Source organism: Meriones unguiculatus, chromosome X, assembly GCF_030254825.1.
Source record: "Meriones unguiculatus strain TT.TT164.6M chromosome X, Bangor_MerUng_6.1, whole genome shotgun sequence".
NCBI classification, from domain to species: domain Eukaryota; kingdom Metazoa; phylum Chordata; class Mammalia; order Rodentia; family Muridae; genus Meriones; species Meriones unguiculatus.
In genome coordinates, this window is record NC_083369.1 from 14,676,935 (window position 1) to 14,702,247 (window position 25,313).

The window sequence follows — 25,313 nt, forward strand, 5'->3', positions numbered from 1 at the left end:
ATTTGTTTCATATATATGGGTGGTTGACCATTAAGGCCCAAAGATGGTTTCAGATTTGCTGGAACTCTAGTGCTTGTAGTTACAGGGGTAGAGCTGCCAGACTAGGAACTGAATGCTGTTCCTCTACACAATCAGTCATCTCTCCATTATCCCAACTTTATTAAGATAAACAGTGCCAGGCTTGTTTGATGTATTTACTTAGTTTTAGATTATTTTGGGATGGTTCCCAGAAATGGTATCATCATCTACCAATAGTTCATACTATACCACGTGTCCTTACAAAGATAAGGATCTTTTAAAAATTACTACAAAATCATATTACATGTTATTCCTTAAAGTAGTGGCCTGACTGTTTCGTGGGATGGATACCCTTGTTGCCTTTTTACATGGGTCTTTGTGAGTGCCCTTCTCTGGTGAGCTCATTCCTTAGTAATACTCAGACCAGAGTAATGGCAATACAAAATTAAATCAGATACAGGAATACATTTAAAATTTGTTACAGCCACTAGCCGTGGTGGTACACACCTTTAATCCCAACACTCAGGAGGCAGAGGCAGGTGGATCTCTGAATTCAGGGCCAACCTGGTCTACAGAGTGAATTCCAGGACAGCCAGGGCTACACAGAGAAACCCTGCCTCAAAAACAAACAAACAAACAACAAACATTCTTTTTAATCCAAGTACCACTTTATAAAGAACCACAGGAACAAAAATAGAAAAAAATAATGAGAGTAAATTAGGAAGTTAAAAAATAATGTAAAAGTAATATTAATGAATAAATTTAATTTAGAAAGAGTGAGAGAAAGGGGCAAAGAAAACTTACTATATGAAGGAAATGAACATTCCGTTTTTAAATAGCAGTTGCTGCTAATGGCCACGGTGAGCTTTTTGCTGTGCCCTGGTTAAGTTCTTACTCCAGTGACCAATTCCTGTATGCATGTAGGGCTGGCAAAGGTCCAAGATGAAGAGTGCTCCTTTTGTGTGCTGTATTTCCTGTTTGAATCAGAGCCTGGGGGAAGCACGCAGAGGATCGAGATTTATGGTAGAGGAGAGTACCCACATTCCCTGCTACTTTGCATTCTGGTCTCAGTGGTTTCAGATCTACCCAATAGATGAGGTTGCAGACATCTAGGGCTTTCTCCCCATATATGAAAACGTTAGCATATACTTAATCTATTTCAAGAAGACAAATTTATTATTGTCTTGCAATTATTGGAGAACTTGGGAGTAACTTAGCTTCATGTGACTCTGCTGGATCCTCTGCTCAGTGTTTCACTAAATTTAAGAAATTAACCAGGGCTGTACTCTCATCTAAGGGTTAGTATTATTTTTCTAAATTGTTTTACAGAACTACTGCAGTTAGAATATTTAAACCTTATCTACTAGAGGGTTCTCTCCACCACATGGCATTTTGTGGCCCATAGGAAAGCATTTCAGTCTTTTAAATGGTTTTGATTTAAGTCAGAACCATTTAGGAGAATATATTTTGATTAAGTCTGAGTCAAATGATGATTAGTCAGATCTGGGAGCAGTATCACATGGTATTTATAGCTTCTAGCCACACTCAAGGAGGACAAATTATACAGGGTGTTTATAACAAATGGCAAGAATCCTGGTTCCATTTTAATATTCTGCATACCATAACATGCAAACAGTCCAATGCATTTAAGAAATTACACTTTTTAGTGGCTTTTCCCTATGATATGAACTGTATCATCTATAGGAGGACATAATTAATGAATTTTTAGTGTATGCTGAATCTTTAATATATGTTGCTTTATTTTCCATTGTACACGTGAGGGCTCTTGAAACAGTTTGCTTATTTTCAAGTATAGGAACTAAAGCTAAGAAAATTTACATAGCATAATAAAATGGAATTTTTACCTAAATTTCTATGGTAGTTACGCTCAACTATAATATTTTTCCGGTATTATTTTTGGTGTATTTATCAGTACCCATATACTTCCTTGCAGTCCTGTGATTCATTTTGCAATTTTCAGATTTGATAACATTATTTAAAGAGAATGTGACCTTTTATTCATAAAATTTCAGTCTTTTAGGGTTCCTTCAGAATCATTCCTGGGCTAGAAGCATTCAGGAGTGGGAGAGAGAGACTGGTGGATTGTCAGTTTAAGGCTGTTAATTTTTATTTTCCAAAGACACAGTCTCATGTAGTATAGCTTGGCCATGAACTCAAAATATAGCTTAGTCTGTCCATGATCTCCTGATTCTCTTGTCGTCTGCCACGTAGGAGGAATATAGGTTTGTGTCACCATGCCTGGCACTGTCTTTCCCCGTTCTGCTGGGGCCTGGATCTTGGCTGGGGGCCTGGAACTCAGCTTCCAGACAGAGGAAGGGGTTTTCCATTTCTCTCATGGGTTGCTAGAGCATGTTAGCGTGAGGCCTGAATGTGCTAAGTTAGGTACAGAAAAGGTTTTCCACAGTGTTAGTTTAGCTCTTTTAGAATGAGGTCATGGTGGCAATGGAAGCTTGGGCATTCCGAAGTCTATGGCAGATACCAGAGTGTTACACCTCTTGGTAAAGCTGCTGTGCTAAGCACAGAGCTAAGACAGAGGTGTGAGCCAAGGCCCATGCCTGGTCGGCTTGCAGCCAAGACCCAGGCCTGATGAGGCCCAGTGGGCTGAAGGGCAGGCCTGATGAGGCAAAATGATAACTCTCAGATGATCTTGAAGCGAGAAAGCTCAAACCTTTATTAAACCATAGGCAGAGAGAGGCATTTCCAGGGTGAATGTGTTTGATTTGCTGAGGTTAGGGAGTCAGGGATACTTAATGGCAATATCACAAGAAGAAAAATACAGTACTTAATTATCCTGTAGGAGAGTGAATGTGTTTGATTCACTAGGGTTAGCGAGTCAGGGATATTTAAATGGTCCTATCACAAGAAAGAAAATATAGTACTTAATTATTCTGTGGTGGTGGATCTCTAAGTACAATTGAAGGTCACTGCAGGACTAAACTCCTTAGCAGGGTGTGGTGTGTCCAGGCATTCCTAGGTGTTGGCTAGTGCAGTTTCCTTATCAGGGGAAGGATCTGGCCTGTAATCTGACCGGAGAGCTAGGTGACCTCCTTACAAGACCTAGAATCACCCAGATTAGGGGAGACTAAAATGTTTGCTGAGAAAAGGGAGTCTATCATCATAGAGCGAATGCAAATGATTGGCTGTCTGGAGATGACCGACTTCAACCTTATCCAGCAGAGCTCCACGTGGCACTTAAAAAGCTTTGTTTTCTATGCTAGGGATTTGAACCTAGGGCCCGGCTCATGTTTGGTCATATCTCTACTACCAAACCACACCCCACCTTGACAATTTTTAAATCAAGAGTCTTGGGGTTTCTGTTATTTCTTTATTTACTTACTTACTTATTCATTCATTCATTCATTCATTCATTCATTCATTCATTCATTCATTTTTGCATTGAAGAGTAAAACTGTTCACATAAACATTTCTTTTGTTAAAACAGAGGAGGGCTTTGCAGCCAGTCCTGAAGATACCTGATAAAATAGGATCAGATGAATGGGGAGGAGGTCCCCCCATCAGTGGACTTGGAAAGGGGCACGGTGGAGATGAGGGAGGAAGGGAGGGGCTGGGAGGGAATGAGGGAGCGGGACACGGCTGGGATACAGAGTTAATAAAATGTAACTGATAAGAAAAAATAAAATAAAAGAAAAGAAAAGAAAAAAGAAAAAAAAAACCACCATTGGTTTATCTTAATACCATGTACTGTATGGAAGCAATTCTTTAGGTCTATTCCTTAGGTCTGTAGTCCTTTAGGAACTATTTCTTAGTTCCCATCTATAAAATATGAATTAGGATTAGCAAGTATATACACATACTTGTGCTTGCATGTATGTGTTCTTATTATTGTTAGTATATGTGTATTTTTGTGTGTAAGGGGCATATGTATGTAGAGGCCAGAATTCAATTTTGAGTGTAATTCCTCAGGAACTGTCAACCTTACTTTTGAGATAGAGACTCTCCGGTGACTTGGAGCTAGCAGACTTGGGCTATGCTGCCTGGGACTGAGTCATAGGAATGTGCCTTCCTCTGCCTTCACAAGGGCAGGCTTGCTTCTTTCCACTTTTCCTTCTTTTCTCCGCCTCTCCAGCCTTCCAGCCAACCCTTCAGCCACCCTGCCCTCCTGTCTGTCTCTCCTTTCTTCCACCTTTTCTTACATCCTTCCGTGCATTCTGGGGATTGGACTGAGGTACACATGCTTGGACAGCAACTACTATACTGACTGTGAGAGATATTTACTCAAAATTCTACGTAATACAACTCTGTGCCGATATCTTGGGTAAAAGATATTAAACTAATTACTGACGTTACTGTAGTGATTTCAAGTCTACGTAAGGGTTTTTCCTCTAGAAGACAGAAACCTGGACCTTCTCATTGGGTGTGTTTTGTGGGAATAGGTCATTATGTGATTTGGTAGATTTGGAAAATCTACCTTATTAATATTGATATTCCACCATTGCTTGAAAGATTTCTATGAGCTTAACTATAACACCTCCTTTTTTGTAGGTAATAGAAATTGAGGATGCTTCACCTACCAAGTGTCCAATAACAACCAAATTGGTTTTAGATGAAGATGAAGAAACCAAAGAACCTTTAGTGCAGGTTCATAGAAACATGGTTATAAAGTTGAAACCCCATCAAGTAGATGGTAAGAAGATATTAAATGATTCAGTCACTTTTAGCTAAATTTTACATATATTTTGTTTTCTTCTGTTTGCCTAGCATTTTGCCAACCACTGGAGATACTTGGTCAAACAAAAATAATGTGATTCTAGCTGCTACATGTATCAGAAGGAAGTAAGGAAGAACATGTTTGTGTGACTGCAAACTTAGTGTTTTAAAGAGGAAAGAGGGCAGTGGTACAAGTGGAGTCCTAGTACATAGTGCTTGGCTAGAGCAGTTAGGAAAAAGCACAGTTAACCAAAAGCTTTCTTTGGAAAATGCCCTTTCAACATTTGCAAATAAGTGATTTTCCTACATACAGCATTACAAAGTTACTCAACTTTCTGCTGTATTAGTAAAGAACTGATTAGTGTATATGAAGTGGTCCATAAAGGAAATGTAACAGTTTCTGCTAATTGGATTACCAACCACATTTATGTATTGCTGAGTTTCTATTCCTTGACAAATACTTTTTTCTCAGGATTTCTGCTTGGTTCAATAAATCTAAAAGTGTATTAAATAATAGGAAGCTGTGCCCTCTTTGGTTAAAGTTTCTATTGTAAAGTATTCTGCCTCTGTGCTGTCCTAAGATACAGAAAAATAACTGAGCAGACATCTTTGTATTGTCTGCTTATGTTTTATTTCTGATTTACTTTAGCAGAATAAACAATTCTAAATCATTTAAGAATCTCTTTAGCTCCAAGTATTTTTTGAATGTTGTTTATTGGGTGCTGCAGAAATGGCTCAGTGGCTAAGAGTACTTGTTGCTCTTTCAGGGAACCTTGGTTCAATTCCCAGCACTTAAAAGGTGTACATTCTGGAGGTCCCCCCCATCAGTGGACTTGGAAAGGGGCACGGTGGAGATGAGGGAGGGAGGGAGGGACTGGGAGGGAATGAGGGATCGGGACACGGCTGGGATACAGAGTTAATAAAATGTAACTGATAAAAAAAATAAAATTAAAAAAAAATAAATAAAGAAAGAAAAAAAGGTGTCAAAAGAGAAAAAAAAAAAGGTGTACATTCATACACAGAAAATGAGTCTTAAAAAAACAAAACAAAACTCCGCTGTTTCTTAGACGTTTTGGTTTCTCATTCTTAGGTGTTCAGTTTATGTGGGATTGCTGCTGTGAGTCTGTGAAAAAGACAAAGAAATCTCCAGGTTCAGGGTGTATTCTTGCCCACTGCATGGGCCTTGGCAAGACCTTGCAGGTAAGGGTTCTAGGAAATTAACCTGTGCATTTTTGCATGTATATTGATTCTGCTGTGTTTCAGGCAGGTTATAGAGATAAAGTAGTAAGAACAAGATTCTTTCTCCAGTGTTAAATATTGTCGTGGAGAACATAATGTAAAAAAAATGTACTCTCTGATACTGTGTTAAAACAGGACGACTGAGAGTTAGAGAGGTGGTGTTTGTACACGTACATACATACGTGTGTATAAGAACAATTAAAAAGAGGCCATGAATTAGAAAGAGAGCAAGGAGACATATATGTGAAACTTTGGAAGGAAGAAAGGGAAGGAAGAAATGATACAAGTATATTGTTATCTCAAATAAAAGAAAAAAAAAATTAAAAAACAAACACTCCTGATAGCATTACAAGAAATACGTGATATTTCTGCAAAGTTGCTGATATAGTTGTAACAGTGTGGTTGTAGGTTTGACTACCTGCAACTTCAAGGACACATGATGAATTTAACTTATTTTTCAGTTTTTAATAGTCTGTGGGTATTAAAACTGCTTACTTTTAGGGCTGGGTTTAATATTATATTTTCTTTATTTGTATTTTATATGGGTTGGAAATTATGATCTTGCTTGGTTGGTTGGCTCATTGTTTAAAGCAAAACTATTAAGTCATAACAACTTAAAATTTTTAAAACTTTTTTTCTGGATATTTAAATGAAAATGTAACTTTATTTACTTTCTTGTAGGTGGTCAGTTTTCTTCACACAGTTCTTTTGTGTGACAGATTGGACTTCAGTACAGCTTTAGTGGTTTGTCCTCTTAACACTGCTTTGAATTGGATGAATGAATTTGAGAAGTGGCAGGAGGGATTAAATGATGATGAAAAGCTTGAGGTAACAATACTGTTTCCTACAGAAACAATAGCATGAGATTCATATATGTTAAGAGGATTCTTAATTACTAATACATATTTTAATGGGAATTTTTGGAACTCAATTGATTTTAATAGCTACTGTTAAACATCTTTATGTTTTTTTTAAGGTCTCTGAATTAGCAACTGTGAAACGTCCCCAGGAGAGAAGTTATATGCTACAGAGATGGCAAGAAGATGGTGGCGTTATGATCATAGGGTATGAAATGTACAGAAATCTTGCTCAAGGAAGGAATGTGAAGAGTCGGAAACTTAAAGAAATATTTAATAAAGCTTTAGTTGATCCAGGTAAGATACTACCAGCACTTTCATTACAAAGCAAGTTGAACATTTGTGTTTATCTTACTAATTGAGCCAGGCAGTGGTGGTGCACACATTTAATCCTAGCACTCGGGAGACAGAGGTAAGTGAATATCCGTGTTTGAGGCCAGCCTGGTCTATAGAGCAAATTCCAGGACAGCCAGGAAATGTTACTAATTGAACATTTATTAAGTAGATCATACTTGTTTCCTTTGTCCTTATAGGTTTTGTTTTTATTATTAATACTATTATAATTTAAATGATATAAAATCATCCCTAATGCTACTAGTTATTCAGAGTTTTAGTGTTTAGGGATCTATGGTTGCTGTATTATTAGAGAATTGTAATCTAGAGAATGATATCATTTCAGCAGATTTTTTTCACAAGCTTTCTTGAGAACAGCTTCAAATAATAGTTTTTAAAAGGAGGCATACTGTTGTGTGCCTATAATTGTAAACCCCCCCCCCCCCCCCGCTTTCCTATTTGACTGGGTGTTATGTGTCACAGACTGACAGAGGATCACTTTAACCTTCTGATCCTTCTGCCTTCACTTCCTTATTGGTGGAATTACACAAACAAGGTGTCAAGGCATGCACTGTGACACCTCGTTTATATGGTGATGTGGTACTATAGATTGAACCCAAGCCTCATGCATGCTAGGTCACACCCCCAACTCTCAGTTTGATGTGTAAGTATAATTTTTCTGCTGGGCATGGTGTGTCATTTCTGTAATTCTAACACTTCTGAAATGGAGGTAGTAAGGTCATATGTGCATCTCAAACAGGAAATGGTCATTTACCCAAATAGATTAGTCCGTGAAAGCTGTTACAGTCCATGCCTGATGATTTGAGTTCAGTGTCTAGAATCCATGATGCAAGAACAGAATGGATTCTAGAATCAGTTTACGATGTTATGGTTTATTTTATTTTTAAGTTGATTGATTGATTGATTCTGAGAGAGAGAATGAGAGAGAATGCATGTACTGCAGGAGTAAGTGAAATGAATGAATGAAAATATGTGACCATCTGTGTGTAGAGGTCAGAACACTTTTGACCCTTTTCTTCTACCGCTGTGAGTTCCTGGCATAAAGCGCAGACATTTACAGCAAGAAATGAGCACTTTGACCTGCTCTCTGGCCCCCTTTTTTATTTTAAAGAATAGCATTTAGAGTTGTCTGAATGCGGTTAGAAACTGAAAGCTGGCATAGAATTCCAACATACTGCTTTCTCTACTTTGTCCATTACTTTTTGATGTTCTTCAACATTTGCTTTGGCTCCTAGTTGGTGTGTCTTAGCTAACAGTTTATTAATTACTTCATTTTATTTAGGTGTATATTCTACCTTTGCTGCCACTTCATCAGTAACCTCTTTTTTAATTTTTCCTTTCTAAACCACCAGAGACATTGGCACAATTTTAAGTAAGAAAATGGACCTTAGAGATGGTATTCAAAAAGATTCAGAAGTAAGACTTAGTCTTATATGACAGAGACTGGAGGTCAAGAGACAGATCAACATAAAACCAAGATTAAAAAAAAAATCTTCTGAGAAGCTAGTGGCAGTTCAGAGGACAGCTGAAGCTCTTAGGTGTATAAAATAGAGAGAACTAGTTAGCTGCATCAATGCCTTAAGTTCTAAGCCTTAAGCCTCTCTGTAAAGTAAAGTATATCACTGTTCAGAGGACAGTTCCAGGCACCAGTCCAGCCAGGCTAGGTGTATAGTGCCTGACTTGATCTGAAGTGAATGTGGATTTTTTTTTTTCTTTTTTATGTAGCCTAAAACTGTGTCTATAAGTTCTGGTGAATATGTAATGAAATTCTAAATGTAGTTTTATCTGATAAGGTGCTGGTCTTATTTTATTTTAAAAATTATTTGGTTTAATTTTTAAGTTATGCTTAAAAACTGCTTACATGCTTAATTGTGTAGTGTACATGTGTATCTGTACATATGTAACTTGTGTGCCTGTTGCCTGAAGAGGCCTGAAGAAAGTGTTTGATTTCTCATAACTGAAATTATAGTTAGTTATGGTCTGATATATGCGTTCTAGCAACTGAACCTAGGTCCTGTGCAAAAAGCAGCATGTGTTCTTAGGCTTTAAGCCACCCCCATGGTCCTCTTGTTTGTTAATTTTTTAAATTCTATGCCAAGGTTATTTTTTGCTTCCTCTGTTAGTGTTGTATTGTGTTTAGTTTGTGACAGGTTGTTTCAGTGTAGTCCAGGTTGGCCTTGAATGTTTGATCCTCCCTCTGTCCCTGTCACCTTTTCTTAATATTAGAGATAGTTTGAAGTGTCAAACTCTTTCTATTGCAATGAATGTCTTACGGTATTTACCATGTATAACATATAACCAAAAGTAATGTATCAAAATATAACATTTAAGATTTAGTGGTAGTAATAACGTTTTATGTAAATTCCCTTTCCATCAATAACAGAGTCTAAATTCTAAATTTATTAGAAGATATATGTGAAATAATTTTTTCCCAAGTGGTTTGATGTAAATTGATTGCACCAAAGATTATAGGGCAGTTGGCTATTTGAAATCCTGGGTTTATGTAATGTAGAAGAAATACCCTAATTCAAGCCTAGGGTAAAAGCTAGATGTCTGGACCAGACAAGTAGTTTTGAGGTATCATAGTCTTAGAAAGGAGGTTGTAGAGTGGGAGAAGGTTGTCAGGTCAGAATCTGGAAAACTGGGAGAAGATATTAGTATGGCAGCTGTTTAGGTTGACTAGAGTTGTTAGATAATACCTCCTGAGCTCAGCTTCTCTGTTTTTGTATTGCATTCATACATGTGTCACAGGGTGACTACAGTTATTTAAATGTTGCTTTTGTTAGGCTTGAATCTAGGGCTCTCTCCACTGTGCTGCATCCCTAGGCATGACTCTGATTTTTCAAAATACCAATAGGTGACATTGGAACATGCATACTGAAAAAGAAACATTAATTATAACACTATAGAATAATATATTTATTTGCCTCTTAATTGTTTTTGAAAAGTGCTTTTCTATTTAATGTGCTTAAATTGCTCTGTTTAAGTGTTCTAATTTATTTTAGTGCTTTTACAAGAATGCTTTTAAGTGTTTAACTTCAGAAGAGAAAAATCTGTATGTATACGTATGAACAATATTCAAAGTATTATTGTATTTGAGCAATAAGGTCTGCTTCCTTCAGATTTCATAATTCACTGGAAAGACACAGGAAAGCCTGAAGTCCTTATTCTATGGATACTTATGACTTCCTATACTGAAATAATATAAATTAAGGTTAACCACAGGAAAAGACACACAGGACAGGACTGAGTAGTTTCTGCTTTGGCTCAGATGGTGATCATCCAGTAGCATCGTAGATGAGAGCTAGCTTCTTCCAGTCATGATGTGTAACTGTGCATGGAGTATTGTCAGCCTTCCAGCTTGCTTTGGACTTGGTTATGTAGGGCTGGTTAACCGCCTGTCTGTATGATCTAAATTTCCAGTTCCTGTAGATCTTTAAAAGACTTTTAACACCTTATCATAAGCCACAGTATTAGCATAGACTGGGTATTCTGAAGTTTCTAGATAAAACACTCATATTATGTCAGATACTTATAAGACTTTTCCTAGGGCAAAATCAATCAATCAATCAATCTCAGTATTTTCCCCCTTGTGGGTATGTACATACCATTTTAACATTGGGTATTAGTATAGATGCCCTCCAGCCCATTTGAGGTAATTCTTTAAATATAAATGAATTTCATAATGGAAATAGCTATAGACGTAGGATAGTTTTTCTTGGGTTCATTTCTTGTCTTTATGATTCTGAGAAAGTCGTATGCATTCAATAGGAACTGATACTTCAAATTTCGAATGTTGTCCGGGCTGTTGATGCTCAGCAAGATACTTACTGCCTTAAAGTGCAAACTTTAACACTAATTTCAGTGGCACATTCCTGCAGTTGCAGGACTTGTGAGGTGGAGGTCGGGCCATTCTCATGTAGCTATATGTGAGACTCTGTTTCAGAAAAAAAAAAGTCCTCTTAAAAAGTACAGCGTATAATAACTTTCATGTGATCATAAGAGTAAATGAATATTATACAATAAATTTTGTTGTTACCTGTAGACCAGACTGACCTCAGCCTCAGAGATCTGCCTGCCTCTGCCTCCTGCGTGCTGGGATTAAAGGTTTGTGCCACCGTGTCCCCCTGTGTTGGTAAAATCTTCACGCTCTCTCCTTGTTTCATACTGTTTATATGAGTACTTTGATACTCGGCCATGTGGATTTGATTAAAACTAATTAGTGCCATTTCAGCCATACAGAACAGCACGTAATGTTGTTGCTTTATCTTCCTTCACTATCAGTGGTGTAAAATGATAAACTATAGATACTTCCAGGAACAACCTTTTTATTTTATTCTTCCTTTCAGTTTCATTGTGTTGTAATTAAGTCCTGTTTTGTGTCTATTTTTATAGGCCCTGATTTTGTTGTTTGTGATGAAGGCCATATTCTAAAAAATGAAGCATCTGCTGTTTCAAAAGCCATGAATTCTATACGATCAAGGAGGAGGATTATTTTAACAGGAACACCACTTCAAAATAACCTAATTGAGTGTGAGTTAATATATGGCATTATGCTGTAGACGGTTGCTGTTGACTCGTCAATTTTCGTAACTTTCACCATTTCTCTTTCTTCTGTTGTTGTAAGTCCCTGCCTGTAATCTAGAGCTGATCCTTAAAGAACAACATGCCTTTTAAGTGAAATGCTGTAATCTGAGTAGGAAACCACTGTCACGACCTGTGCTGTTGGCAGTGTTCAGATAGAAATAAGGAGATTTAAATACTAAAAAAGTATCCAAATTCTTTAATGATTGCCTTAAAATATACAAACTATGTGTGTCCTTATTCATGATGTCTTATAAGGATATGTATCCAGTTTGGAGGAAATACAGGTAAGGAAACAAAAAAGGCTGTGTGTGATAGTTTACACCTCTAGTCCCATCACTGAGGAGGCAGTGGCAGGTGTATGTTTGTAACTTCAAGAATAGCCAGTAATACATAGCGAGACCTTTTCTCCCTTGCAAAATATATATATATATTCGGGGGGGATGTATACACCAAATATGAACATTTTTGGAATGTGGAGATGAGAAAAAAAAAAAGAATTCTACCAAATCTTTACCAGAGTAGCATTTGCTCAGACCTAAATACGTGGAGGTGTACCTTGTGAACTTCCCTCATTTCATGTTATATAACAGGAGCTTAGTTAGCAAGTTGCAATTGGCTTTATAGAGTTTCACATATTCGATTGTTAGGCTTCTTCTCGGTTTGTTCATTTTTTCCATTTCTCTTCTATTTTCCTTTTTATACAAATGTTATTTTACATTGTAATGCTGTTTCATATAGGACAATCGGTGGCACCATTAAAGGCTTCCGCAGCTAAATCAAGAACTGCATTAGCTATATAACTCAGCCACAGTAGCTTATTATCTACTTTTATTATTTTTATGTGGTACTTAGTATTTTCTTTACAAAGTGCCCTCACTGGCCATAAAATCATCATTACAGTTACATGTACTTGTTTTATGTTTTACATGTTACAGTTAGAATTAACTTTTTTTTAAATAAGTCTAGACTTATGGATAGTTTCTTTCATTTCTCATATAATATATCTAGCTTTAGATCAGTTTTACAACCCATTTTTATCCTAAGCTTAGCTTTTTCCCCTACCCTCCCCTCCTGCCACCCATTGTTTTTTCTTATAAGACTTCTATGAGATGACCATTTGGCATGAGCAATATGTTGAGGACCTTTTCTGATAGTTTCCATCATTAATGTTATTAATGAATTAATGTCTTATCTTTTAGATCACTGCATGGTCAACTTTATCAAGGAAAATTTGCTTGGATCCATCAAGGAGTTTAGGAATAGATTTATAAATCCAATCCAAAATGGACAGTGTGCAGATTCTACCATGGTAGATGTGAGAGTGATGAAAAAACGTGCTCATATTCTGTATGAGATGTTAGCTGGATGTGTTCAGGTACAGACACGTTCCACAATGACAATGATAATGCAATCCCAAATCATTTTCTGAGTTTAAGGTTGAATTACTTTGTTTCATTTTCTCTTTTTTAATTATGTAAATATATCTCTTTGCATTGATTTAAAGATTCATCAACCATTTGCACTTGCAGTATGTTTCACAGTTTGAGAACATAGTTGATTAGGAGGAAGAGTAGAGCTGTTCTGATTAAGAAAATCTAATCTATGCTATGGCATGGTATTCAGAACCTCACTGTCTGAAATAGCTGTAGTAGAGGATAGTATTAATTAAAGCAATCCTTAAGAAACAGTTTTAGGGGATGGCAAGATGGCTTAGTGGGTAAAGGTACTTGTTATACAATCCTGTCAGCCAGAGATTAATTGATCCCTGGAGTTAATGTAAAGGTGGAAAGAAAAAAAACCCTGCTCTACCAGAGTTGTCCTCTGAATTTCATGTATGTGCTGTGACACACACATCGTTCATACATTCATACTTCATTCAGGACATCCTTTCACAGACACACACGTGCACTGATGCGTTCACCACTTTTATTACTTTTGGTTAAATACTGAGCATGTTAATAGTGTTACTGAAAATACTGTTTGTGAATCTACATTTATAGATAAGTCTGTAGAGATGGAGCTATCAATTCAGAGATTTCAAGATCTCTATTCTCCTTTAAGACACTAGACACTTAAAGTAGCTACAAAAATGTTCAACAATGATATAGGCTGTCTTTTAGAGTGGCTATAATGCTATATCATAAATGATAATCATGTTTGATCAGGTTAGCTACATGTACTATTAAGCACTTTGTTTCTGTATTGCTGTTACAACCCAAGCAATAAGTTCATTTTTCTGTTGAGGTAGGTATTTGTATTTAGTAATTATTAGTATTTGTGGTGTTTTTATTTTTATTTTTGCTGTCCCTCTAATAAAATAGTTTTGCTTTATTTCTCAGAGGGGCAAAGCTTTGCTTCAGAAGTGTTTTGGGTGTTTTTGCTTGACATGTAACTCAGCTTGTATTACATTGCATTACTGTCAATGCTAAAAACTCAAAGTCAAAGCGATACTTCTGTTTGTTTGGTTTGTTTTTGTTTTTTGAGGTGAAGTTTTTTTTAGGTAGCCTTGGATGTCCTGGAACTTGCACTATAGACCAGGCTGAACTCAAACTCAGAGGTCTGCCTGAGATTTTGTTTTGTTTTGTTTGTTTCTTTTCTCCTTTGAGATGGGTTTTCTTTATGTAGCCTAGACTAGCCTAGAACCATTGATCATCTTGCCTCAGTCTTTCAAGTGTTAAAATCACAGGCATGTACCACAACACTTGGCTACATGACACTTTTGGTTCTTATGGTTTGCTATGTGAAAAGCAAGCTATTTTTGGTAGTATTATCTTTCAGATGACTATATGACTTCCCCAATTTGTGGCATTTTTTTTAATACAAAGAGCATCTTAAAAACTTTTATTTTCGTAAAGTGATCATATGGCCAATTGTTAAAACCTGTTGGGCATGCTGCAATTATCTTTTAGTTGTTGCTGTTACCAAAGTAGCATAATTTTGAGTCAGATGAAATATATTAAGTATAATCATATGTGGTCCTTGTTATGATTTGAAAGGGTGAATATCTTTTAAGAAAATATTGACTTATGTGTCTTTCAGCTCTAAAAACTGTCAGTTCCTCAAGCAGTTCATTCTTGTGGCATATTTAGATAATTGATTTGCATTCTTTGTCTTGTTAATTTCAGAGGAAAGATTACACAGCATTAACAAAGTTCTTGCCTCCAAAACATGAATACGTGCTCGCTGTGAGAATGACTGCTATTCAGTGCAAGCTCTATCAGTACTACTTAGATCACTTAACAGGTAACAAATACATTCAGTTGTTTTAATCTTCTCTATGAAGAGTTATTTTTTTTCTGAAGAATCTGGTTTTAGTCATTTTGCCATGGTTTTTCCTTTTTCCTTTTGCATTTGAGCAAAATAATTAGGTTGAAAATTGCAATGTTTACTGTCAGTGCTAGACTCAGAAGACAAACTTAATGCAATAATGTTTTGTTTTTTTGTTAGTTTACACAGGGTTTTTATGTGTAATGATAAGGGAGGTCTGCCTCCCATTCCATCTGACCCTAGTCTATCAGGCCTCTATATACATTCTATCTCCATAAAACTTTTTAGCAGAGAAACAAGGTCTCAATGTGTATCTCAGGATGATTCTCTTGCTCTCTCTGCCTCTTGAGTACTGGAATTAGAGGCATGCACCATGATTCCCTACTTTAATAAGTCTTTGAAAGAAAAATGCAGTGACTTATTTTCAGAAAGTTATATTCAGTTATTCTGTTACTTATTATTTGTAATCTTGGTGTTTTTATAATTTCAAACTTTTCTGTAGCATTTCTTTAACTATAGTTGCTTTAGCTATTTGATCATTCATTCCCCTTAAGGCCCAATGCTTTTTATCATCTTTTTTCCACGTTTCTGTTGGTTTTTAGTCATGCTTTCTTGTTGCCCTGTGTACTGAAGCACTTTTGATCATTGTTCCTGATATTCCTTTGACTATTAATGAGTTCCTTAGAGGTTTAGACTAAGGATTAATTTTCCTCTAAGAATTAGAGCCTACAGATTTTATTATTCTGAGATCGTACAGTTTACATGTAATTTAAACTCTTTTTTTTAATAATACTTTTTATTTTTTATATTAATCACAGGTTATTTACTTTATGTCCCAGTCGTAGCCCCCTCCGTCATTCCCTCCTAATCCCACCATCCCTCCCTCATCTCCTCCTTGCTCCTTTCCAAGTCCACTGACAGGGAAGGTCCTCCTCCCCTTCTATCTGACCCTAGCTTATCAGGTCTCTACAGGACTGACTGCAATGTCCTCTTCTGTGGCCTAGCAAGGCTGCTCCTCCCTTGGGGGTGTGGAGGGTAGGTCATAGAGCCAGCTATTGAGTTCATGTCAGAGACAGTCCCTGTTCTCCCTACTAGGGAACCCACTTGGATACTGAGCTACCATGGGCTGTATCCGAGCAGGGGTTCTAGGTTATATACATATATGGTCCTTGGTTGGAGAAACAGTCTCATAAAAGACCCCTGTGCCCTGATATATTTTGTCCTTGTGGAGCTCCTGTCCTCTCCAGGTCATATTAACTTCCCCTTCTTTCATATGATTCCCTACACTCTGCCAAAGGTTTGGTTATGAGTCTTAATACCTGCTTTGATACACTGCTAGGTAGAGTCTTTCAGAGGGTAATTTAAACTCTTAAATTACATAGAGCATAGCCTTGTGTTGAAATGTTTGGTGATGTGAACAATATCTCTGTAGTATCTTATTTCTTAACCTTTCCTTGCATGTCAAAGTAATCACATCCCAGCATTTAGCATGACTCCTTTGCGGGACAGTTTAGTAATGGTAGTTGTCATGTGCAATGCCTGGATAGTAAAGCCAGTGAAAATATGCTTGGAAAAGATGAGATATGCTTGAAAAAGATTTCAATTTTAACTGTCATAATATGTATTTATACATGATAAGTAAGCCACTTTCTTCAACTTTATAGAGCCTTCATTGTGAGCTAATTTACTATCTGATATTCTTTCCATTTATTATTGATTAGAATTCTTTTGGGCACTTCATGTTAAGAGTGTGATGGTTTGCATTTTCAGGCCATCCTGAATGTTTATTCAATTCTCTTGATTCCAACTAATTAAATCTTAAGACAAATTAGAGGGTATAAAATCACATTTTCATGTTAAAAGGGGATCATTCGTTAGTACATATTTTGAGATAAACTAAGTGTTCACCTAGCTCCTATAGGTGTTTCCAGATTTTTGGGGGGTGTTTTTTTCTGAGAGAAGGTCTCTTCCCATAGCCCAAATTGGCCTCAAATGTGCTATCTAGCCAAAGCTGGCTTTAACCACCCTATCTGACTTTCAGTTCTTTTTTTATTACATCTATTTATTTTGTATGTGTATGTATATGTGTACACATGTAGAAGACCATGACATTTCTGTGGAGGTTAGAGAACAGCCTGTAAGACTCAGTTTTCTTTTACCATGTGTGTGTCCCAGGTCTCAAATTTATTTTGTCAGACTCAGTAACAGTTCTCTTTTCCAGTCTCTCATTGGCCCCAAATTTTCCCGTTTTAAATGCCCTTCATTTTTTTCTTTTTCAGCCAGTAATTCCCAAGAAACAGAAAAGGCTTTAGTGATTTCTAGAACAGCTAAGCAGATACTCAGTGGTTCTGCTAATGATCCTAAGTGATCAATCCTGTATGACTTGAATGACATTATAAACACCTTCACTCGAAAGAAAGACACCTTCATTGCACACTGTCCAACATTCATAGAACCCATTCAAGTTCATGTAGAACATCATCTGGAATAGACTTTCTATATATTTTATAGAATAAGAGAAGCCTCAATAACAAAGGCTAAAATGACACAAAACATTTTCTTTTTATTGTATGTATTTAAGGTGTACAATATATTTTAATGTGTACATCTACATAGCAAGATAATATAGCTGATCGTATGTAACTATCCTTTTCTTACATGTTTTGTGTAAGTAAAAGTACCTAAAGGCATTTAGCCATTTAAAGTATATCATATATTGTAGTGCTCATTTTTAAATTCTACTTTATTTGGTGTATTTAGGCCTCTACCTCCCTTCTTCCATCTCCACAGTCCTAAGCAGGAGTGAAAAAAGGTTAATGGGGAGAGGGGGCATAGACCCCTTTATATATCCTGGCTGTTTCGGGTTGGTGGGTTCTTTTAGGGCTCAACAAATCTCCATCAACAACAACAGACACAGCCAGCAGTCTCTCTATCAGCTCCAAGCTGCTTCACTTCAAACTGTTTCTATTCATCTGTTTGCCTCAAACCCCTACACAGTCTGTCTCTGGTCTCTCTAAACTGCTGCTTGTCACATGGCAACACCACACGCCACCCTTTCTCTTTCTGGACCCTCCTTCATGATCTCAGAGTACTAGACCACACCTTTCTCCATGTGGCATGTGGCAGGTCATGTGGCAGGTTGCTTCCAGCTGGCAAAAGCCACACCCCTCCACAAGAAAATTAACAGGTGTGGACAAACTATAGCCTAACTAAAATCCCATGCTTGGGATTAAAACAAAAGCATTGTAACATAACTGCGTTTACAAAGAACCCAAAGCTTCTATTATAGTATATTAACTATAGTCCTTATGTGCATTATTATGTTTGAAGAGTTTCCTGCATGACTGAAATTTTGTACCTATTGTCCTCCATCTCTTCATTTTCTCTACCACCCTGTTTCTTACAATTCTGTATTTCTATGGATTTCAGGTGTCTGTTTTCTCCCCTCTTCTTCCCATAGTAGTGAAATCATTATTGTTTATCTATGTGCCTTGTATATTCTCTCCCTCTTCCTTCATTTACATTTCTGTATCAAAAGCATAATTTTTCAAAGTAGTGTTTTGAGTCATCATAGTTGCAACGAATTGCTGGAAGTCTATCTGAATGGAACAGTGCTTTATTAGTCTGTAATAGAGGAAGGGACCGTGTATACAATTTTGGAGATTTCAAAAGTCTTAAGGAAAAAAAAATATCTATTATTAGTGATCCTTAATTAAAATAACAGTGTTCTTCCTATTATGGGATAGGCAACAGATTATAGTTGTATTAATAATTATGACTTTGTTATGACTAAAATCAGAAAATTATACTTGCTCTATTTTATTGCTTAATACATCACTTTTCCAAATTGCATATATTGCTGAATGTGGTAGAACTTGTATTCTCAGCACTTGGTGGTAGAAGCAGGAGGATCAGGAGTTTCAAGGCAGCTTAGACTACATAAAGCTTTGTCCTGAAAGAAAAAAAAAAAAACAACAACAAATCATATCTATTTCTTTACTACATATTTGTTCTTTAATATTCTAATCATTTCTGTAAAGTGGGTTTCTCCTACAATCTTCTTTGCTTCATGTTTTTCAAAATATTCATCATAAGAAATGAGATTTCATAAGCCATGTCACATTTAGGAAAGGGTCTGTATCATAGGTAACCTACTACAGAATCAACATGGTGGGAATGGAAAATTCTTGTGTCATCAACTACAGTTTCTTTTGACCAGGTGTAGGCAATAGCACTGAAGGTGGAAGAGGAAAGGCAGGTGCAAAGCTCTTCCAAGATTTCCAGATGTTAAGTAGAATTTGGACTCATCCTTGGTGTCTGCAGCTGGACTACATTAGCAAAGAAAATAAGGTAAATCAAGTACTTCAAATTGTTTAAATGTTACTTTTTATATTCTCTGTACTTGAAGCAACTTTCTATTTTATTAATTTAGCTTCTTTTATTTTTTAGTTAATTTATATTCTTTTCTGTTATTATTGAGATAGTGTCTTACTCTGTGTCCCTGGATGGCCTGGAACTCAGCTGTGTAGTTCATGTTAACCTCCAACTTGTGGCAATCCTCTTCTTTCTGCCTTCTCTGAGTGTTGGCATTACAGATGTGTGCCACCATGCCTAGCTTATTTCTGTGTCCTGAATTTATTACACTTATAGGATCACTAAATGTTTAGCTTCTTTAATTAAATTTATTTATTCACTTTATTTGAACTGAAGGGGCTATATCCCCAGTTCTAAATGTTCTTGCATTGAGCCCTTTTAACATTTTAGAGGGGTCATGGCATATGTCTAACTAATTGAATTCTTGCCTATTAAGCAAAAGGCCCTTAGTTTTGATCCCCAATCACATATGAACACACATAACTGAAAAATATATATATAGCTCAGTAAGTAGAGTGTCCAGCATGCGTGATACTGTGGGTTTGATTTCCGGGACCACACAAACCAGACAAGGTGGCACACATGTGCAATCCCTGTACTTGGGAGGTGCAAGTAGGTATATCTGAATTCAGAGTCATCCTTGGCTACAACAGGGAGTCCATATCCCATCTGTAATATAAGAGACCCTGTCTCCACAAAAACAAAACAAAAGCCCTGGTGATACACATTTGTAATCTCCACACTTGAAAGGCTGAGACAGTAAGATCCAGCATTGGGAGGCCAGTTTCGCCTGAGAACTTGTCTTAATTATTTGTTTTTTCAATTTGAAATAATTTTATGGTTATAGAAAGATCAGAAAAATGGCTCAAGCAGTTCCTTTATACTTTAATTCAATTTCTCTTAATGTTAATATCGTGTTTAGCCATAGTAACTTATCAGAGCCATGAAATTAACTTTGATACAATACAACAAACTTTGTTTGGATTTCTTCACTTCTACTTCTTCATCATCCCATCCAGGACCTCCTATTTCATAATCCTGGTAAATTGCCATTATTTCTTCCAATCTTCAATAGTTCCTTATTTATTTTCTGTCAGTTAAGTGAAGTAAAACATTTGAATTTCAGATATATATTGACACTAAAACATGTGTCTTTGTTTTTGTCTAGGGTTATTTTGATGAAGATAGTATGGATGAATTTATAGCTTCAGATTCTGATGAAACTTCCGTGAGCTTAAGCTCAGATGAGTATGCAAAGTAAATTGAGTATTTCTGTTACCTATGCTGGTATATTCAAAAGCCTGGACTTGTGGCTTGTCTTCTGATATTTGGCCTTATAACCTTAATATTCTTTCCTACCATGACATTTTCCTTTTTTTATTATTTTTAGAAAGAAGAAAACAAAGGGCAAAAAAGGGAAAAAGGATAGCAGTTCAAGTGGAAGTGGTAGTGACAATGATGTTGAAGTCATCAAAGTCTGGAATTCAAGATCTAGAGGAGGTGGAGAAGGAAATGTGGATGAAACAGGAAACAACCCTTCAGTTTCTCTGAAGTTGGAAGAAAGTGAGTGTGGTGAACATTGCCTTTATTGACTTAGGACATTGTAGTCTATTAGTGCTTGGTTTTATCCTTTGTTATCCTAGCCAGTTGATGCAAAGGAATGTCTTTGCTTAGGTTATTAAGAACCAGAAGGAAAGAGGACACAGGGTTAGAGCAAATATTCCATTAATGTTTAATTGTCGGCAAGTCATTTTGCTCTGTCTGGTAATTTGGAGGAAAGAAAAAGGAAAGCTAGTTGTTTATTTAAATGTATATACCTGTACTCAGTTATTCTGATTTTGTAAATAGCTAACAGTTCTTAAGTGATACTGAAATATACAACTGGTAAATTTACTTTTATAACTGAACAGTAGAACTGGAAACAGGCCAGAATGTGCCTGATCTCAAGGCCTCTTTGAGGTTTCCACTTAGCTCCATAGGAAAACTGGAAGCATTTCAAGTAATGAGTTATATATATTAGAACAAATTTTAATCATTTAGTCTTTTTCCTTTCTAATTCTTCATAATCTAGAATTACCTACTTTGGTTCCTCCCTATAACATGTACAGTTCATTTTGCCATTTTTCTCTCCTTTATATGAAAGCAAAAGTCTTAGTGTTTACTATATAGTGGCTTCAGTTTTTCTCCCCTTACATATACTAAAGAGTTAGTACTTAGCCTTTCTATGTTCTTAGTACGAGCTCACTGTGTGTTTAGGAGCCTTGAAGCTGGGACCAAATATCACACTTGTAAATGACTCTAAATATTTGCATTGGGGAGTTATAGTTAAGCATTTGTGAGGAGAAAAGCAATGTGGGTGGCAGCTGAATGATCTTGTCATCAGTAAGCTTGACTGAGCTGAGGTCTGCAGCTAACTAACTTAGTGATTCCTCTATAAACGCTTCTCTTTTCAGTACCTCTGTGGAGTAGACAGGTGGCAGCTTAACCACAAACCCTGGATTCTCCAAATCAGGGGAGTCATGAAATTTAAAGTACAAATTTCCTTCTTTCTTTTTCTCTTTGGCTACTCCATCCATTGAAGCAGCTTTATCAGCATTCATCTTCCAAACAGAATTAAAGAGTATTTTCATCAAAACAGCAAAAAGTGTGATGATAGAGATAAAGCACTAGAAAGCTTGTTATCTCCTGTGCTTTTTTCTTCCACCCTTTCTACTTAGAGTTCTGTAGTCTTGCTATGAATTGGTATTCCAGGGAATAACTACATTGAAATAGTCTTACTGGATTACTTTTTTCTGTTATAGCTGAAAAGAAAAAGAATCATTCAGTGCTATAAATGAGTTACAGGAAACTTAGACAAATGTAGAGGAGTTGGAGTGGAGACAGTAGGGGGTAGATGTGATGTATGTATGAAATTGTCAAGGAATATTAATTTTGAAAGTTGGCTAATCATTCCTTTTTTGAGCAGGAAGTGCAAGTGATATATGTAGCTGGATTGCTTTCTGGAAATGTCTAGCTGGTTCCATTTTTTTCTGGTGTATTTCTGAAGTATCCTACTTTTTATATGCCATAATGTGAAGGGCATAGAAAGCACTGGGCTAGAGAGTAGGAAGGCAGTATGTTGTGTGCTTGAAATCAGATAGAAAGAGTCATGAGTCCCAAAAGTCAGGCTTTGACAGCTTGTTTAGGTTTTTGTTTTTAATGTTTGTGTTAGGTAATGTAGAAGTTATTTATATGTAGATGTATCTTATAATTTTCTGGCTTATTTACGTGTATATTTTATCAAAAAATATATTCTAGAATAGATGGAAAAATAAAATTTTGTTCTTTAAACTTAAATGCTTTCCATTTAGAAATATACCATATTGGGGTCTGGAGAAATGGCTCAGTGGTTAAGAGCATTGACTGCTCTTCCAGAAGACGAAAGTTAGGTTCCCAACACCTACATAGTGTCTCAGAACTATCTGTAATCCCAGTTTCAGGAAATTCACAGCCCTCCTCAGGTACTACACACACTAGACACATGACCCCCCCCACACACACACACATAAATATACATGCAGGCGACACATAATCACATAAAATAAATGAAATATATTAAAAAAGAGTATACCATATGAACTTACTTAGCTGTGGGTAACTAAAATGAAATCATTTTCTTAGACTGCAATGTAGTAGTTTTCTAAATAGCATCATGTCTGAGTAAGTTATTTACATTTACAGCATCATCATTTTGAATTTTATTAGAAGGAAAGTTTATGGTAAAGAATAGCTATTTAATCTACAGGTTTTTTTTAATTTATTCAGTATATTTAGGTATGCTTCATCTGTGAACAGCTACACATTACATTTCTTTAGTTTGGTTGAGTGAGTGGGATTATAGACATGGCCCACCAGCCTGGCTAAAATATATAGTAATGGGAATAGCCCGTAGGTTTCTAGATTATTATTTAAAGAAAGGGTCTAATATAGTCCAGCTGAGTAAGAGCTGAACTTCTGATCATCCTGTTTTTTACCTCCAGAGTGGTAGGCTTGTAGAGTCCCACAAAGAGGCTTTTGTTTGTTTTTGTTACTTTTTCCTAAATTACTTGTGTGTGGTGAGTTGTCATTTCTAGGCAGTGTTTTCTTTTCAGTGAAGAGGGCTATTTATCATACATGTTCCTAGACTAGACAAGAGCCAGTAACTTCAGGGAAACCTTTCTGAAATGGAAGGAATAGTAAGATGTGAATAAAATTTGCCTACCAAGAGAGGAAGAGAATAGCCTATGAAACATTACAGAGCCAAAGGTGTATGCCTATAATCTCAGCACTTGGGATGATAAGGTCAGAGAATCATAAGTTTGAGTCTAGCCTTGACTGTATTGTGCATTTGAGGTTAGCCTAGGCTACAGATTAAGACCTTGTCTTAAAAAAAACAAACAAAAGGCATTTAGGAAAAGATGAAGTTTTATAAGTATGTGATATGCCTAAAGAATAGCTCTTTGTGGTTTCGGTGCAAATGCACAATGAGTGCTGTAAAAGTAATGGAACCACCAGGGACCAGGCACAAAGAGAACTTTGTTAAACCTAAACAGCAAGTTCAAGAGTATGTAAAATGAATGGAAGCCCTAGCAATATTCTAGTCTTGAGACTAACAACTTTGTTTTTATTGTTGTTGCTTTTGTTTTTCCTTCCTACTCAGGGACAGAATACAAGGCTTTAAGCCTTCTGTTTTGGCAAGTTCTTAGATTATTTTCTCAAAGCTGAATCCGTTTAATGGGTATACATTTTGTAAGTAAATAGTATGCTGTTTCTTCTCCTGCTGAAAAATCTTGCCAATTATAGGAAGTTTATATTTTTCAGCATTGGCTTTTGGTTGGTAATTTTTTTAAATTAACTTTACAACATTGGCTTGAAAGCTAGGTATAGAGGCACATACCTGTAATCCCAGATGAAGATAGAGGAACAGAAGTTCAGAACCAGTCTTGGTGACATACTGAATTCAAGAATACTTTGGGGTACATGAAACCCTGTTTAAAAGCAAAACAAAATAAAATGAAGTAATTCTGTGTTAGTGATCCTTGAGAAGGAGCTATAAAATCAGCCCACAGATGTGTGCTTTCACCTCAGCCATATTTAGAGTTCAGCTACACTGAAGAGGAAATGATAGTGAAAATTGAGAGGCCTCTTCCACAGTGCACAGTGGTAGATGCAGAGACTTGTCACTGCCTAACATGCAGAAAAGGGCAGAAGGAGGACATGGCCCCTTGTAAGAGTTTGAAGCTAAAGTGAAGGACAAGGAAATACCACTCACTACTACTGCTGTAGCCCTTCACTCACATTAACTGTGGTCACCTGCATTGAGCCCAGAGCAGAGCAGCCCTACCAACAGCAGTCAGGGAAATAGGAGAGGGATCACAGGATCCTGCCCTCTATCTCTGTGAACTATTGGAAGTCACTAGATTGTGTGTGTGTGTGTGTGTGTGTGTGTATCCATCCAAATTGTGTGCCCTCCACTATTTCTACTACCTTCCAATTGATAGCTCCAAACCCCCAATTACACAGGTGGCCCTGGTTAATCTTTGTAGATCACAGAAGAAAAGGAACACATAAATAATGTATGAGAGATTTTTTTTTTCTTTTCTTTTTTTTTTTTTTTTTTCAATGCAGTTTATTCAGGAACATTGAACAATCCTCGGACCCCGGGGAAAGCCAGCCCACAGCTTAAATAGCCTCTGGGTAGCCAACCCAGGCGTGCCACGGAGGCAATGCAGATAGGTCCACATACACGGAAGCAAGCCAGATCCTCGGCCTTAGCCAAATTTTTAAGGGCAGTTAAATTGTGGACAGACATGGTAGGAAATTGGAGGTGAGGATGTCGACAAAGTATACATAACGTGAAATTGATAAAAGCAAAATAGAAATAATCTTTCAATGGTTGGCAAGATAGTT

At 36.6% G+C, this 25,313-nt stretch overlaps 1 protein-coding gene across 8 annotated transcripts in view; it reads left to right on the forward strand.

The window, feature by feature from the left end:
• The window catches only part of Atrx (ATRX chromatin remodeler), a 156,253-nt gene that overhangs the window by 93,653 nt on the left and 37,287 nt on the right, over nt 1-25,313 (forward strand). For all 8 annotated transcript variants that reach the window (XM_060374617.1, XM_060374619.1, XM_060374622.1 and 5 more), the window contains 10 exons: nt 4,543-4,684; nt 5,798-5,907; nt 6,628-6,774; nt 6,923-7,100; nt 11,553-11,690; nt 12,944-13,119; nt 14,870-14,987; nt 19,231-19,361; nt 20,554-20,642; nt 20,776-20,948. In XM_060374617.1, coding sequence (XP_060230600.1) covers nt 4,543-4,684; nt 5,798-5,907; nt 6,628-6,774; nt 6,923-7,100; nt 11,553-11,690; nt 12,944-13,119; nt 14,870-14,987; nt 19,231-19,361; nt 20,554-20,642; nt 20,776-20,948 — 1,402 coding nt within the window. The remainder of the gene's footprint in view (nt 1-4,542; nt 4,685-5,797; nt 5,908-6,627; nt 6,775-6,922; nt 7,101-11,552; nt 11,691-12,943; nt 13,120-14,869; nt 14,988-19,230; nt 19,362-20,553; nt 20,643-20,775; nt 20,949-25,313) is intronic.